At 51.0% G+C, this 12,759-nt stretch overlaps 2 protein-coding genes across 8 annotated transcripts in view; one reads left to right on the top strand and one right to left on the bottom strand.

The window, feature by feature from the left end:
- Positions 1-3,662, top strand: part of LOC117886905 (zinc finger protein 260-like) — a 241,991-nt gene extending 238,329 nt beyond the window's left edge. For 5 of the 7 annotated variants that reach the window (XM_034789035.1, XM_034789037.1, XM_034789036.1 and 2 more), the window contains one exon: positions 1,022-3,662. In XM_034789035.1, coding sequence (XP_034644926.1) covers positions 1,022-2,883 — 1,862 coding nt within the window. In that variant the 3' untranslated portion in view covers positions 2,884-3,662. Of the gene's footprint in view, positions 1-367; positions 695-1,018 lie in introns of those variants that run through there. The other 2 variants (XM_034789032.1, XM_034789031.1) reach the window with 2 other exon arrangements.
- Positions 1-12,759, bottom strand: part of LOC117887100 (zinc finger protein 208-like) — an 882,934-nt gene that overhangs the window by 573,474 nt on the left and 296,701 nt on the right. The gene's annotated exons all lie outside the window — the stretch shown is intronic.

Here is a 12,759-nt window from a genome sequence, read left to right as displayed (position 1 = left end):
GAGGCTGAACCTAAAGATGGGGAACCTGGAGTATGAAAGGGGGTTATTCAGTGAATAAGAAAACAGGAGAGGTAAAGTGAGTACCTGATAAACTTCAAAGAGAAGAGATCATTAACCTGTGTCACTCTATAGCCCACTGAGGAATAGAAAATACTCTCTTTAAGGTAAAAACAGATTGGAATACGGTCTAAGGTGCAAGAGGACGTAGAAAATTTGGTTAAAATTTGCATAAGATGTGCAGCAGTTTAAAATAAACCACCAAATTTGGGACCCCTGTGACACCAAAGACTTGTAGAGCCGTGGAGTAGAATACAGGTTGATTATATTAAGACCCAAAGGGGGCATCAATATTTATTAGTGATAGTCCTATAACATATTACATGGATATCTGGGTTATATATGTACATATTCCAACATACCCTGCGTCTCCCAAGGGGGCTCAGTGACCCTGTTCCCATCTTCTGGAATTTAATTATCCCTCAGCAAGGGGACAGGTTCCACTTATGGAATGCCCTTTGTAACAAATACACTCTCAATACTCCATGCATACTGATCTGGTCTGATTTCACCCCATGTATAGGATTTCCCATTCCCAAACCTGACCTGATCGCACAGCTGGAACGAGGGGAAGAGCCGTGGGTGCCCGATCTCCAGGCCGGCGAGGAAAGAGAGGTCCTGAGATGCACCCGCACAGGTGAGAATGGACACAGAAACCATCTGGGGAATGAAGGAAAAAGTTGAGAATCCCCAAAATATGGTGCAAGTAAGAGCCCACAGTTCTTCCTCATGTCAACAAAGGGAGGGCTGCAGTCAGCAGATATCGCTCACTGTTTTCCACCCGTCCTGTTAGCTGCAGGAGTTTCCTTCGCAGCTTTCTTCCCTGTGAGTGTTTGGGTGGGATCTGGAAGCAGAATCCAATTGCTGATTCTTCACAACTTTCGCGTGGTGGGTTTTCCCTCTGTGCTATTCCTCTTTCTCCCCAGCACAATGACTCCTGTCTGAATTGTCTCTCTCCCAGCAGGTGCTGAGATAGTCAGTGAGAAGGAGAAAGGGAATCACCATGAGGAAGATCCTGGGGATGTGGAACCACAGCACACATTTGTGGGAAGAGCTGAAGGGAATTTTTCCCAGTGCTGGGAACAGGGAGAATCCTGTGGAAATTGGCAGAGGTCAGAGAGGCTGATGGGAAACCACCCAGGGAAGAAAGTGGATGAATCTATTAACTGTGGGGGCGGAGACAAGGATCCCACAGCCCAGCAGACAAATCCCAAGCAAGAGAAACCCTACCACTGCCTCCAGTGTGGGAAAGGATTCATTGTGAGACCACACCTTGTTACAAATCAGACAATCCGTACAGGAGAGAAACCCCTTCAATACTTGGCTCCTGGGAAAATCTTCAATATCTGCTCAGACTTTAATAACCATGGGAAAAGCCACATAGGAGAGAAATCCTATCAATACCTCAAGTGCGGGAACTGTTTGAATTCAGCACTAATTACACATCAGATAAACCACACAGGAGAGAGATCCCTTAAGTGCTTAGACTGTGGAAAAAGTTTCATACGGAGGTCAGACCTTGTTAATCATCAGGCAATCCACACAGGAAACAGACCCCATAAGTGCTTAGACTGTGGAAAGAGTTTCACGCAGCGATCATATCTTGTAATACATCAGAGGATCCACACAGGAGAGAGACCCCATAAGTGCTTAGACTGTGGGAAAAGTTACATACAGAGTTCAGACCTTGCTAAACATCAGGCAGTCCACACTGGAGAGAGACCCCATAAGTGCTTAGACTGTGGGAAAAGTTACATATGGAGGTCAGAGCTTGTTAGACATCAGGCAATCCACACAGGAGAGAGACCCCATAAGTGCTTAGACTGTGGAAAGAGTTTCACACAGCGATCATATCTTTTAACACATCAGAGGATCCATACAGGAGAGAGACCCCATAAGTGCTTGGATTGTGGGAAAAGTTTCATATGGAGGTCAGAGCTTGTTAAACATCAGGCAATCCACACAGGAGAGAGACCCCATAAGTGCTTAGATTGTGGGAAAAGTTACACACGGCGATCAGACCTTGTTAGGCATCAGGCATTCCACACAGGAGAGAGACCCCATAAGTGCTTAGACTGTGGAAAAAGCTTCATACGGAGGTCAATCCTTGTTAGACATCAGGCAATCCACACAGGAGAGAAATCCCATGAATGTGTGGACTATGGGAAAGGTTTCATACAGAGGTCAGACCTTGTTACACGTCAGGCAATCCACATAGGAGAGAGACCCCATAAGTGTTTAGACTGTGGAAGAAGTTTCAGAAACACATCAGCCCTTGGTAAACATCAGGCATTCCACACAGGAGAGAGACCCCATAAGTGCTTAGACTGTGGGAAAAGTTACATAAGGAGGTCAGAGCTTGTTAGACATCAGGCAATCCACACAGGAGAGAGACCCCATAAGTGCTTAGACTGTGGAAAGAGTTACACACAGCGATCATATCTTGTAACGCATCAGAGGATCCACACAGGAGAGAGACCCCATAAGTGCTTGGACTGTGGGAAAAGTTTCATATGTAGGTCAGACCTTGTTAAACATCAGGCCACCCACACAGGAGCAAGACCTCATAAGTGCTTACACTGTGGGAAAAGTTACACACGGCGGTCAGACCTTGTTAGACATCAGGCAATCCACACAAGAGAGAAATCCCATAAATATGTGGACTGTGGGAAAAGTTTAATACGGAGGTCAGACCTTCTTAAACATCAGGCAACCCACACAGGAGAGAAATCCCACAAGTGTTTAGTCTGTGGAAAAGGTTTCATATGTAGGTCACACCTTGTTAGACATGAGAGAATCCACACAGGAGAGACACCCCACAAGTGATTGGACCGTGGGGAAATTCACGCAGATATCACACCTCATTAAATATGAGAGAATCCACACAGGATCTAAACTTCTCTGACACAGACAGAAAGTGTTAAGGAAATTGCATGTAATTGACCTAGATTCAACCTTTAGAAACATGTTAGAAAATTGTGTCCTCCGATAAACTAGAGCTTCAAGAGGTAAATGTGTATTGTTAAAGACATGGAAGAAGCTGGTAACTGTAGTAGTCTTTGTTTAGTTGTATCTTGTTAAAGGTTAACAATGGAAATAAACAGTTCCTGTCTAGGGCTGTATTCTGTGAATTCAGAGATTAAAAGGGAATATTAACATTTAGATAAAACTTGGTTGTAATAATGTCATTGTTTGTCTCCTGAAAATTTGTGGTAAACTGTCTATGAACTGCTTTATGGAGAATCTCCTCATGTTAATCCATGTAATTAATTACCAGTGATGTTTAGGAAATAGGTTACTTCAAAAGCCTGTTGTTCAGCCAAGGACTGTGAGCTGTCGAGACGCTGCAAAAATGATCCGTTCTTCTCTGATCTGCCGAAGCATTATTCGGGGCGGGGGGGGGGAGGGCAGTGTGAGTCGGAAGACGGAGATCTCCAGTCCCATCTGGACCGCCCTGACATTGAAATTGGGCATTGGACTAGAATGTGATGAAATGATTCTGTAAAGGACTCTTTGCAATTCTAAAGCATCATCTCTACAGTGAAACTGACCTAAGGACTCTGCCAGTCTGTATGTATAATGATCGTTCAACCAACTCTCTCCCTTTTCTTCTTTTAATAAATCTTAGTTGAGTTAATAAGAATTGGTTGTAAGCGTGTATTTGGGTCAGAACTGAAGTATTCCTTAACTTGGTGGAGAATGTATTGGATCCTTTGGGATTGTTGGAACTTTTTAATGTGATGAATAAGAATTTCTGTTAGCCCATTTAAACATCTTGGGGATATCTGGGAGGGAGCCCAAGGCTGGGTTGCTCTAAGGGAGCTGTTCTTTTTCCCTCTGTGTAGCAGTAAGGTACTGTAGAAGCTGTTTTGTTGCTGGCTTGGAGAATCTAAGTATTGGAATATCCACCAGTTTTGAGGATTGTCGGCCCCATTCTTTGTAGTTTGCCCTAATTGCGCAATCTCAGTGTGGCCCCCCAGGACCCTGGTCACAACTTCATAAATGCCTGGCCTGTGGGGAAAGTTTCATTCAGCCATCGTATCTCCATAGCCCCAGCTGATGGGGGGATGCCCTGCATTTCCCCAGCCCACGGTGTTAGGGGGAAAAATCCCCTGTGGCTCTGCAGTCGCTTCGGCTGGCGGGGAAACACCCCTGCAGCTCGCAAGCTGCCACCAACAGAGGGTGGCGGGGAGTCTGCCAATGGTCCCCAGTTCTTGCAGGCCCACAGCTCCCCACTCTTCCTGGGCACTGGGGAATGCTCCATAGTTCCCCACTACCCATGGGCCTTGTGGAATCCCTCAGTTCCCCAGTCCCCGTGAGTGCCTGGGACCTCTGGAGTTCCCAAGGGCCTGTGGATGCGGGGGGAATCCTGAGGTGTTGGGGAATTTCCCTGGGGGCAGGGAGGAAATGGCTCCCCAGTCCCCACGAGTGTGTGTGCGGGAATCCCCTGTTGCTCCTGTCAAAGTCAGACTCAGGACTCACAATTTGCCGGACCACTCTGTTTGTTAGCAAAAGCGCTCTGCTAATACACCCAGATAATGTGAGTGCCATGCAAGGCCCAAACTTATTTATACAGATAAAAAGGGCATGAACTTAACAAGATGACAAAGGGAACAGAGCTGATAAGTTTAACTGCGGCTAGACACACATCTTATTTCCTTATTAACTCTTACCGATCTCCTGTTAATGTCCCACCATCAGCTTAAGTGGACCCATTGTTCAATACCTTAATGTTTCTTTTCCTGTCAACTTTATCTCAACATTCCTCATTCCTGCTTAAAGGAACATACAGCATTTCTTTAATCCATTCTACTTTTACACTCCCCAGGGCTTTGGGGAATTCCCTGCAGCTCCTCAGGCACTGCGGATGGGGGAGGAATCACCCTGAAACCTCTCCAGAGGCAACAGGGTCGGGAATCCCCCTTGGGAATCTGTCCCCAGCTCCCCAGCGCAAGGTGCAGGGAGGAAATCTTTTGAAGCTCCCTATTCCCCACGGGTGTGGGGGCATCCAGTCTCTGCGGGCATTGGGGATCCACCTGCGGCTCTCCTGACCCCACAGACAAGAGTGGGGTGTCTCTTGCGGCTGCCCAGTGTCTGTAGGCCTTGCATTATCCCCATGGCTCTGTAGTCTCCGATAAGCAGGAGGAATATCCTGGAGCTCCCCAGTTCCTGCGGGCGGGGGAGAAATCACCCACACCTCCCCAGCCACCAAGTCTGGGGTGGGAAATGCCCCACAGGTCCTCAGCTGCTGGGGGCAGAGGGGATCCCCCCAAGGCTCTGCACTCCCCACTTGCAGCAAGTGGAGGAAATACCCCGCAGCTCTGCAGTCTCCACGGTTCGGGGGACCCTGGGAGCTCCCTGGCCACTGCAGGTACCTGAGCAACCGCTGCAGCTCCCAGCTTGGGGAGGAATCCCCCAGAGTTCCCCAGGTGGTGGGGAATCCCCCACACTGCCCAGTGCCTGTAAGGGTGTGGGACCCCTGCAGCTCTGGGCATGGGGGAATGCCCTATGACTCCCCAGCCACCACCGGCAGGGGCATTGTCCTGCAGCTCCCCAGTCTCCATGGGATCTCCCGAAGCTCCCCAGGGCCCGTGGATGAGGGGGACCCATGGAGCTCACTAGGCACCACAGGTGGCAGGGTAACCCCTGCAGCTCTCCAGCCTGGGGGGAATTCCCGCAGATCCCCAGCCCCAGCAGATTGGGAACTCCCACAGCTCCCCAGTCGCTGCCAGTGTGGGCTAGCCCCAGAGCTCTTCAGTCCCCCAGGATGAGGGGGACCCCTGGTGCTCCCTAGTCCTTGCAGGCAGCAGGGTAACCCCCACAGTTCCCCAGCCTAGGGGAAGAAATCCCCCAGAGCTCCCCAGTCCTCTGGAGGAGGGGGATCTCCCACAGCTCACCCTGCTGTAAACATCTGTTCTCACTTTCAGGTGACGTAAATAAGAAGTGGGCAGCATTATCTCCCATAAATATAAACAAACTTGTTTCTCTTAGGCTAGGTCTACACTAAGGGGGGGGGGGGTCGATTTAAGATATGCAAATTCAGCTACGCGAATAGCGTAGCAGAATTCGGCGTATCCTATTTGACTTACCCCGCTGTGAGGACAGCGGCAAATCGACTGCTGCGGCTCCTCCGTCAACGGCGCTTACTCCTCCTGACGAGGTGGGAGTAAGCGAGTTGATTCAGGGATAGATTTATCCGTCTAGATGAGATGCGATAAATTGATCCCCGAGAGTTCGATTTCTACCCGCCGATCCAGGCGGGTAGTGTAGACTAGCCCTAAGTGATTGCCTGAACAAGAAGTAGGACTGAGTGAATTTCTTGGCTCTAAAGTTGTACATTGTTTTGTTTTTCAGCGCAGTTATATAATAACAAAAATCTACATTTGTAAATTGCTCTTTCATGATAAAGAGATCACACTACTGTCCTTGTATGAGGTGAACTGAAAAATACTATTTCTTTTATCATTGCCGGCAGAAACTGGATTCCCCCATACTAGTGAGGTATAGAGAGCTTCAAAGGATCTCCTCCCTGCACCTTGAGCTGGGGGCGGATTCCCAAGGGGGATTCCCAACCCCCTGGCCTCTGGGGAGGTTTAGGGGGGATTTTCCCCCATCCGCAGGGCCTGGGGAGCCACAGGGAATTTCCCAAAGCACGAGAGGAGGGGGGGACGCTGGGGAGCCGCAGGGGATTCCACCCTCCCTCACTCGCAGGCAGTGGCATAGCCAGGTTCTAACATCAGGGGGAGCGAACACATAAGAAAAGGCACCACCCGATATATCAAATTACTAATTACATACTTTTAAATTCGTTATATATATTTATTTGTACTTACAATAAAAACACAAGAATGATCCAGCCATGGAAGGGTTTGCACAGCCGGCATTTCGCAGGAGAACTTTAGATTATACTTAGATATACTTTAGATTCTAGAAAGTAAATGACAGATTACAGTAGTTTATAATTGTCACAGGTTTAAAAAAAAAATACTGGCTATTTTTTCCAGTTACTAATTTAATTTTAAAAATCAATCAATGAAATGCACTTTATTTATAATAGACCGTAATACTCAAGTCACCAAAAAGGCATGACAAATACAAGTTTTATGAGCATTGGTGAGCAAAGATCTCATAGCTCTTCGGGGTTGGACAAAGCAGTAATTTCCCTTAAAGTAGCTTTATTCATGGGGTTTTTTTTAAACAAAAGACATCTCTATGTCACAGGTTGGCAGTCTAACATTTTTGAAACACTGAGTACTGAAAGTTAGGGTTTTTAACCAATTCTCTCTCTCTCTCTCTCTCTTCCCGCGAGGGTTTGCCAAGGCTGAGTTCCAGCACCTGTAGGCTTGGCAATTCATAGCCCTGGTACCTTTGGGCTCACTGCGTCAGTTATGAAAGTAAAAAAATTGCTTGAGCCCTGGCACCTTTCATTAGGAATTAAGCACTGATCTAGTGACATTTATTATTCTTTTTAGAGGCTCACCTCGTAGAGGCCTGTGAGAATCTCAGCTTTCATTAACAACAAATACAAGATACTAGCCCTCATGGGAGAGGGGCAAAGCTGGAAAACAGGAACCCTAAAAGCTCAAAAACCAAAAGGCAAATAAAAAACCCCAATTGTATTATATTGTTAAAATCTTGTGATTTTTAAGCCAATCTCGGGATATTTGGGGGTTTGCCTCATGATTTTTTGAGCACTAGTAAGGGAATCACCTGCTTTTCAAGGCCATCCAGGATATATCCCTATGAAAAATCAAGGACAAAAGTTAGGGTCCCAGACAAGGGTCCCAGGCAAGGATCACACTAAACTGATAAGATCTGCATTTTAATTTGATTTTAAATGAAGCTTCTTAAATATTTTAAAAACCTTATTTACTTTAAATACAATAATCGTTTATTTATATAATATAGACATAGAGAGAGACCTTCTACAAATGTTAAAATGTATTACTGGCATGGGAAACCTTAAATGACAGTGAACTTGGCACACCACTTCTGAAAGGTTGCCGACTCCTGGTATAGAGTGACCATATGTTGTACTAAGATTCTCTTGCTTTTTTCCCCAGTGAGTCAGTATAGCTTTTGCCAGCCCAGAGGTTGGGCAGCCAATGTCCTACGTTTTCACAATGTTTTGTCCAACTTTCATAAAGTCAATACATGGTTAATACGAGTTAAAAAGGCCAGGGACACTTCCTTGTGAAGAATCTGTGTAGCAGATCATGCTAGAGCTGTGAAAAGTTTTGATGGAACTTTAGAGGCAGTGATTTATCATGTATTTCTGGCAGTGCCCAAAATGTGCTGCTATTGCTAATGTCTTTCCAAAGAAAAATAAGGCACAATAGGATTTCTGTAACATTTCTGTGCTACCTTAATCTAGATGAGATGATTCTGTGCTGACTTCATTCCGGTCACTTTGTGCTTTACCTAGGAGTAAAACTAGGGTTATATTTTCCCACTGCTTGGAAACCCAGCTTATTAAACTGGATAATGCCATTGATCTAGTTACAGTAGAAGGTTGATGAGTTGTAACTAACATTAAGACTGATGCCCACGATACATTTAAAACTAAAAAGTGGCTTTGTAAAAATGACCTGGGTTTCCGACTCTATTGTGTCTCAGTCAGGGCGGAGCGCCTTGTGAGGTGTCTTCACACTAGCTCAAGGTCACAGCGCAAGAACCTAGAGAGCCTCCTGAAGCACGGTGATAGTTTTGATTTAAATGGACTTGAACTGGACGAAAAATTGAGGACACTGTCACCAATGTTGCCACATGCAAAATCGGTGATGGACACTGTACAGTTTATTCATACCAGCAAACTTGTTGACATATATCCTCTGTAATGTGTACATTGCCTCTCGTATTCTACCGACAATTCCTGTAACAGTAGCATCAGGAGAACGGAGTTTCTCAAAACTAAAGCTCACTAAAAACTATCTGCGTTCTACAGTGAGTCAGGAATGCTTGACTGGTCTTGCTATTCCTGCAATCGAACAAGACATCACTTTGTCTTTGTCATACAATGACATTATTACTGCTTTTGCAGCCAAAAAAAAGCCAGAAAGATTGCTTTTAATTAAAAACAAATCCTTGTTTCAATACCTCTTCATATAAATGTCCAATAAAATGTTGACAAATTAAAAAAATTATATTATTTGCATCATTCTGGCAAATCAGAATTTTTTCTATAGCGCTACTTCTTTAGTGCTAGTCCATCAGCATCACAGTGGGCTTAATTAAGTTAAACGGGGTTTAATAACATGCATGTGGCAAGTTTTCCAATCCTGTAAGCTTATGTTTGTGTTGTTAAGAGCAAGTCAGGCACAGGGGCACCAGTTTAATAATCCCGCCTCGGGCACCATAAATCCTAAGGACGGCCCTGGGCACCAGCCTGCTCCCCAGGAAGCCCCAGCACATTCACTGCTACCTCACTGAGTCAGACAAAGACGCCCCCCCCTTGCTCTTTTCCCTTCCCAGCCCAGCAGGGTGACCAGATAAGTGTGAAAAATAGGGTCAGAGGCTGGGGGGTAATAGGTGCCTATATAAGAGAAAGCCCCAAATATCATGACTGTTCCTATAAAATTGGAACATCTGGTCACTCTATCCCCAGCCATCCCCAGCCTGTTTCCTCCTCCTCCTCTGCCCTGCCCAACAAAGTCCCATGCTGGGCTCTATGGATCTCAGCTCCATCCCCCCTCTTCCCAGCCTCCAGAATCTGTTTCCAGCCTTGCTCGACCGCCCTGCTGGGCCTGACTCCCCCGGCCCTGTTCACTCACATGCTACAAACATTTGCTCCTGGCTCTGGCTGGTCTCATGGGGTCCTGCCCCCACCACAGGCAGGGAGGGACTCCGCACAGCTCTGTGCTCCCGAGGGTGAGGGGGGCGCTGGGTGGAGCTGGAGCCCTTAGCTGAGGAGGGAGAGGGCAGGGGCAGGGAGAAGCCTGCTGGCCCAGCATGGAGAAGGGGCCAGACTCCGCAGAGAAGTCTGCGGCGCAGCCGGTGAGGGGAAGCCTGAGCCCCTTGTGACGACCCCCTGGCTACGGCACCCTGGGCGTGGGCCCAGTTTGCCCGGCCCTAAGCCAGGCCCTGCCACGGTGTGTTCGGGATTTAGCTGAAGCTGGTGGAGTTGAGGGTGTCAGCTGGATCCCCCGCCCTGGTTAGCCCTGCTCAGGTCGTCTTTCAGGATCAGGATGACGAAAGCCCAACAGTGCCATGCTGGGTCCCAGGAGACCCCTCCAGGCTCTGCTCCCACACAGCCACGAGCATTCAAAGTCACTCCCAGTATACAGCACTGACAGGGCCGGCTCGAGGCACCAGCGCTCCAAGCATGTGCTTGGGGCAGCACTTTCCAAGGGGCGGCACTCCAGGCCCCCCCCTCTTTTTTTTTTTCTTGGGGCACAAATAGCCGGGAGCCGGCCCTGAACCAAGACGTTCCCTGTCAGCTGAGGCTTTCAGGCTGAGCTGGAACTGACGCTGCAGTTCTGGCTGCAGTCGCTAGATGGCGCTCATGGCAGCCGGAGTCGCACAGGCTGGACGGCAGTTCAGGCTGCCCGGCCGCTGGAGAGCCGGAGCGTCATACCCGGGCTGCAGCACTGAGAGGGGCTCAGCTCCGGGGCAGGGCCGGCTTTAGGCGGATTCAGCTGATTCCACTGAATCGGGCCCGCGCCTAAGAGGGCCCCGCAGCTGTCCACCCCGCCCCCAGCTCACTTCCCCCTCCGCCCCTCCCCTGAACGCTCTCCCCCCTACTCCTCCCCCTCCCCTGCTTCCCGCGAATCAGATGTTGGCGGGAAGTCTGAAAACAAGCAGGGGCAGGCGGCAGCCGGTGAGCTGGGGCGGGCGGAGGGGGCGCGAGGAGGGCTCCAGGGAGGCGTGGCCTAGTTCAGCCCCAGCGGCTCTGGCTCTGGCCTGGCTCGGGGCCTGGAGCACTGGCCCTGGCTCCGGCCCGGCCCCAGCCCTGTGGCTCCAGCCCAGCCGAGCACCCCATGCCCCGGCCCAAGCGGCTCCGGCCCAGCTTGGCTCAGGCTCCGGGGCGCCGGCCCCAGCCCTGGCCGAATGCGCTGGCCTAGGCCCGGCCTGGTGCCGGCCAAGCACCAGCAACCCCGACCCCAGCGGCTCCGGCCCGGACCCAAGGCCCGCGACCCAGGCTGGAGCTCGGCCCAATTCCTGGGGGTGGGGCTTGCCGCGGCAAGCCCCACCCCCAGGAATCGGGCCCCACTCTTGCTAAAGCCGGCCCTGCTCCGGGGGATGATGCTCTTGCTCTCCAGCGGCAGGGCAGCCTGAACTGCATCCAGCCTGTGTGTGAGGAGCCAGGGAGGGAGGGAAGCGGGGCTGGGAGGGAGGAGGGGTCCTACTGCCGCTGCTGCTCTGAGTCTCCCCAGGGCGGCGCGGCGTTTCCCCGCCCGAGGGGGCTGTGCAGGCGCTGCGGGGCTGGGCAGGGGGCGCAGATCCCGGCTCACGCGCTGACAGGGCGAGTGGCTGGGCAGCCCGAGCTGCCAGGGAGCTGTCGCCGCCCCCTCCTGCCCCCGGACCCAGCCCACCGCGCACCTCCCCCGCCTCAGCCCCGCGCTGCCTGCCCTGGGTGGGGAGAGGTAGAGCCTGGCTCCAAGCGGGGCAGCGGGGGATACTACCCTGCCGCCTGCCCCTCTCAGCCCTTGTACCCCCCATCCCTCTCGCAGCCCCTCCACTTGTACCTCCCCCCATCGCTCCTTTGCCGCACCCCTTCCCCTTGTACTCTCCTTTCACCCGCATCTCTCCCCTTGTACCCTCCCCCAGCCCTCTCCTCCCGCACCTCCCCCCTCCCCTGCACCTCTTCTCCCGCAACCTTCCTGATACCCCCTCTCCTCCTCCGCGAGTACATCACACCCCGCCTCTCTGCCAGTGTAGAGCCCCCAAGCACCCTCACACCCGCTCCTCTGCCTGAGGCCTCTTTACTAGCTCCCCATCCCTTTCCGGGTAAAGATGGGGGTGCAGGGGGGGGGGGGGGGGGGGGCGAGATTTATACTAAAGTGAAATAAAACTAGGAGAAACTGATCCCCACTGCAAGTGTAAACGGGGATTGCTGTGGTGAATGAGGGGGTCACGTTTGCGGGGGGGGGAGCCCAGGGCTGGGGCGGCAGGGGGTGCGGGTGGGGGAGGGCACTGGTGGGGGACAGGAGGGAGAGCCCAGGGCTGGGGTGGGGAGCAGCCAAAATTTTTTTTGCTTGGGGCAACAAAAAACCTAGAGCCGGCCCTGAGCACTGAGTGCCACTAGCCAGCCACCCATGAAATAACCTACACAGCGACACCACACAGTTCGCTACTCCCGGCCTTGCACCCCAGAACCGTGAGTCTTGGACTGCCCAGTCGGGTCGCTGTGCTGGACAAACTCAATCATTAGTTGGTCAAAGGGGGCTGATCAGGCCACAGCCTTGTTCTCTCAAGTGAAGTTTCCCAAACACACACACCAGTTCAGACACAGCGCCCCGCTGTCTCCACCTGAGGGATTGGGAGCGGGGAGGGAAGGAGAGCCCAAGCCTTTATCCGCACCTCCCAGATGTGCACGGCCCTTCCTCATGAGACCCACCCACCTGGGGCTGACAGCGGCACTGAGGGGCTGGAGCTAGGCTGAGGGGGGACTGCACAGTGGTGAGGCGGCACTGAAGGGCTGGAGCTAGGCCGAGGGGGGCTGTGCAGTGGGGGGTGGTATTGAAGGGCTGGAGCTAGGCTGAG

This window comes from Trachemys scripta, chromosome 14, assembly GCF_013100865.1.
Source record: "Trachemys scripta elegans isolate TJP31775 chromosome 14, CAS_Tse_1.0, whole genome shotgun sequence".
Taxonomy (NCBI): domain Eukaryota; kingdom Metazoa; phylum Chordata; order Testudines; family Emydidae; genus Trachemys; species Trachemys scripta.
The sequence above is the reverse complement of the archived record's forward strand: the minus strand, read 5'-3'. Positions and strand labels throughout refer to the sequence as shown.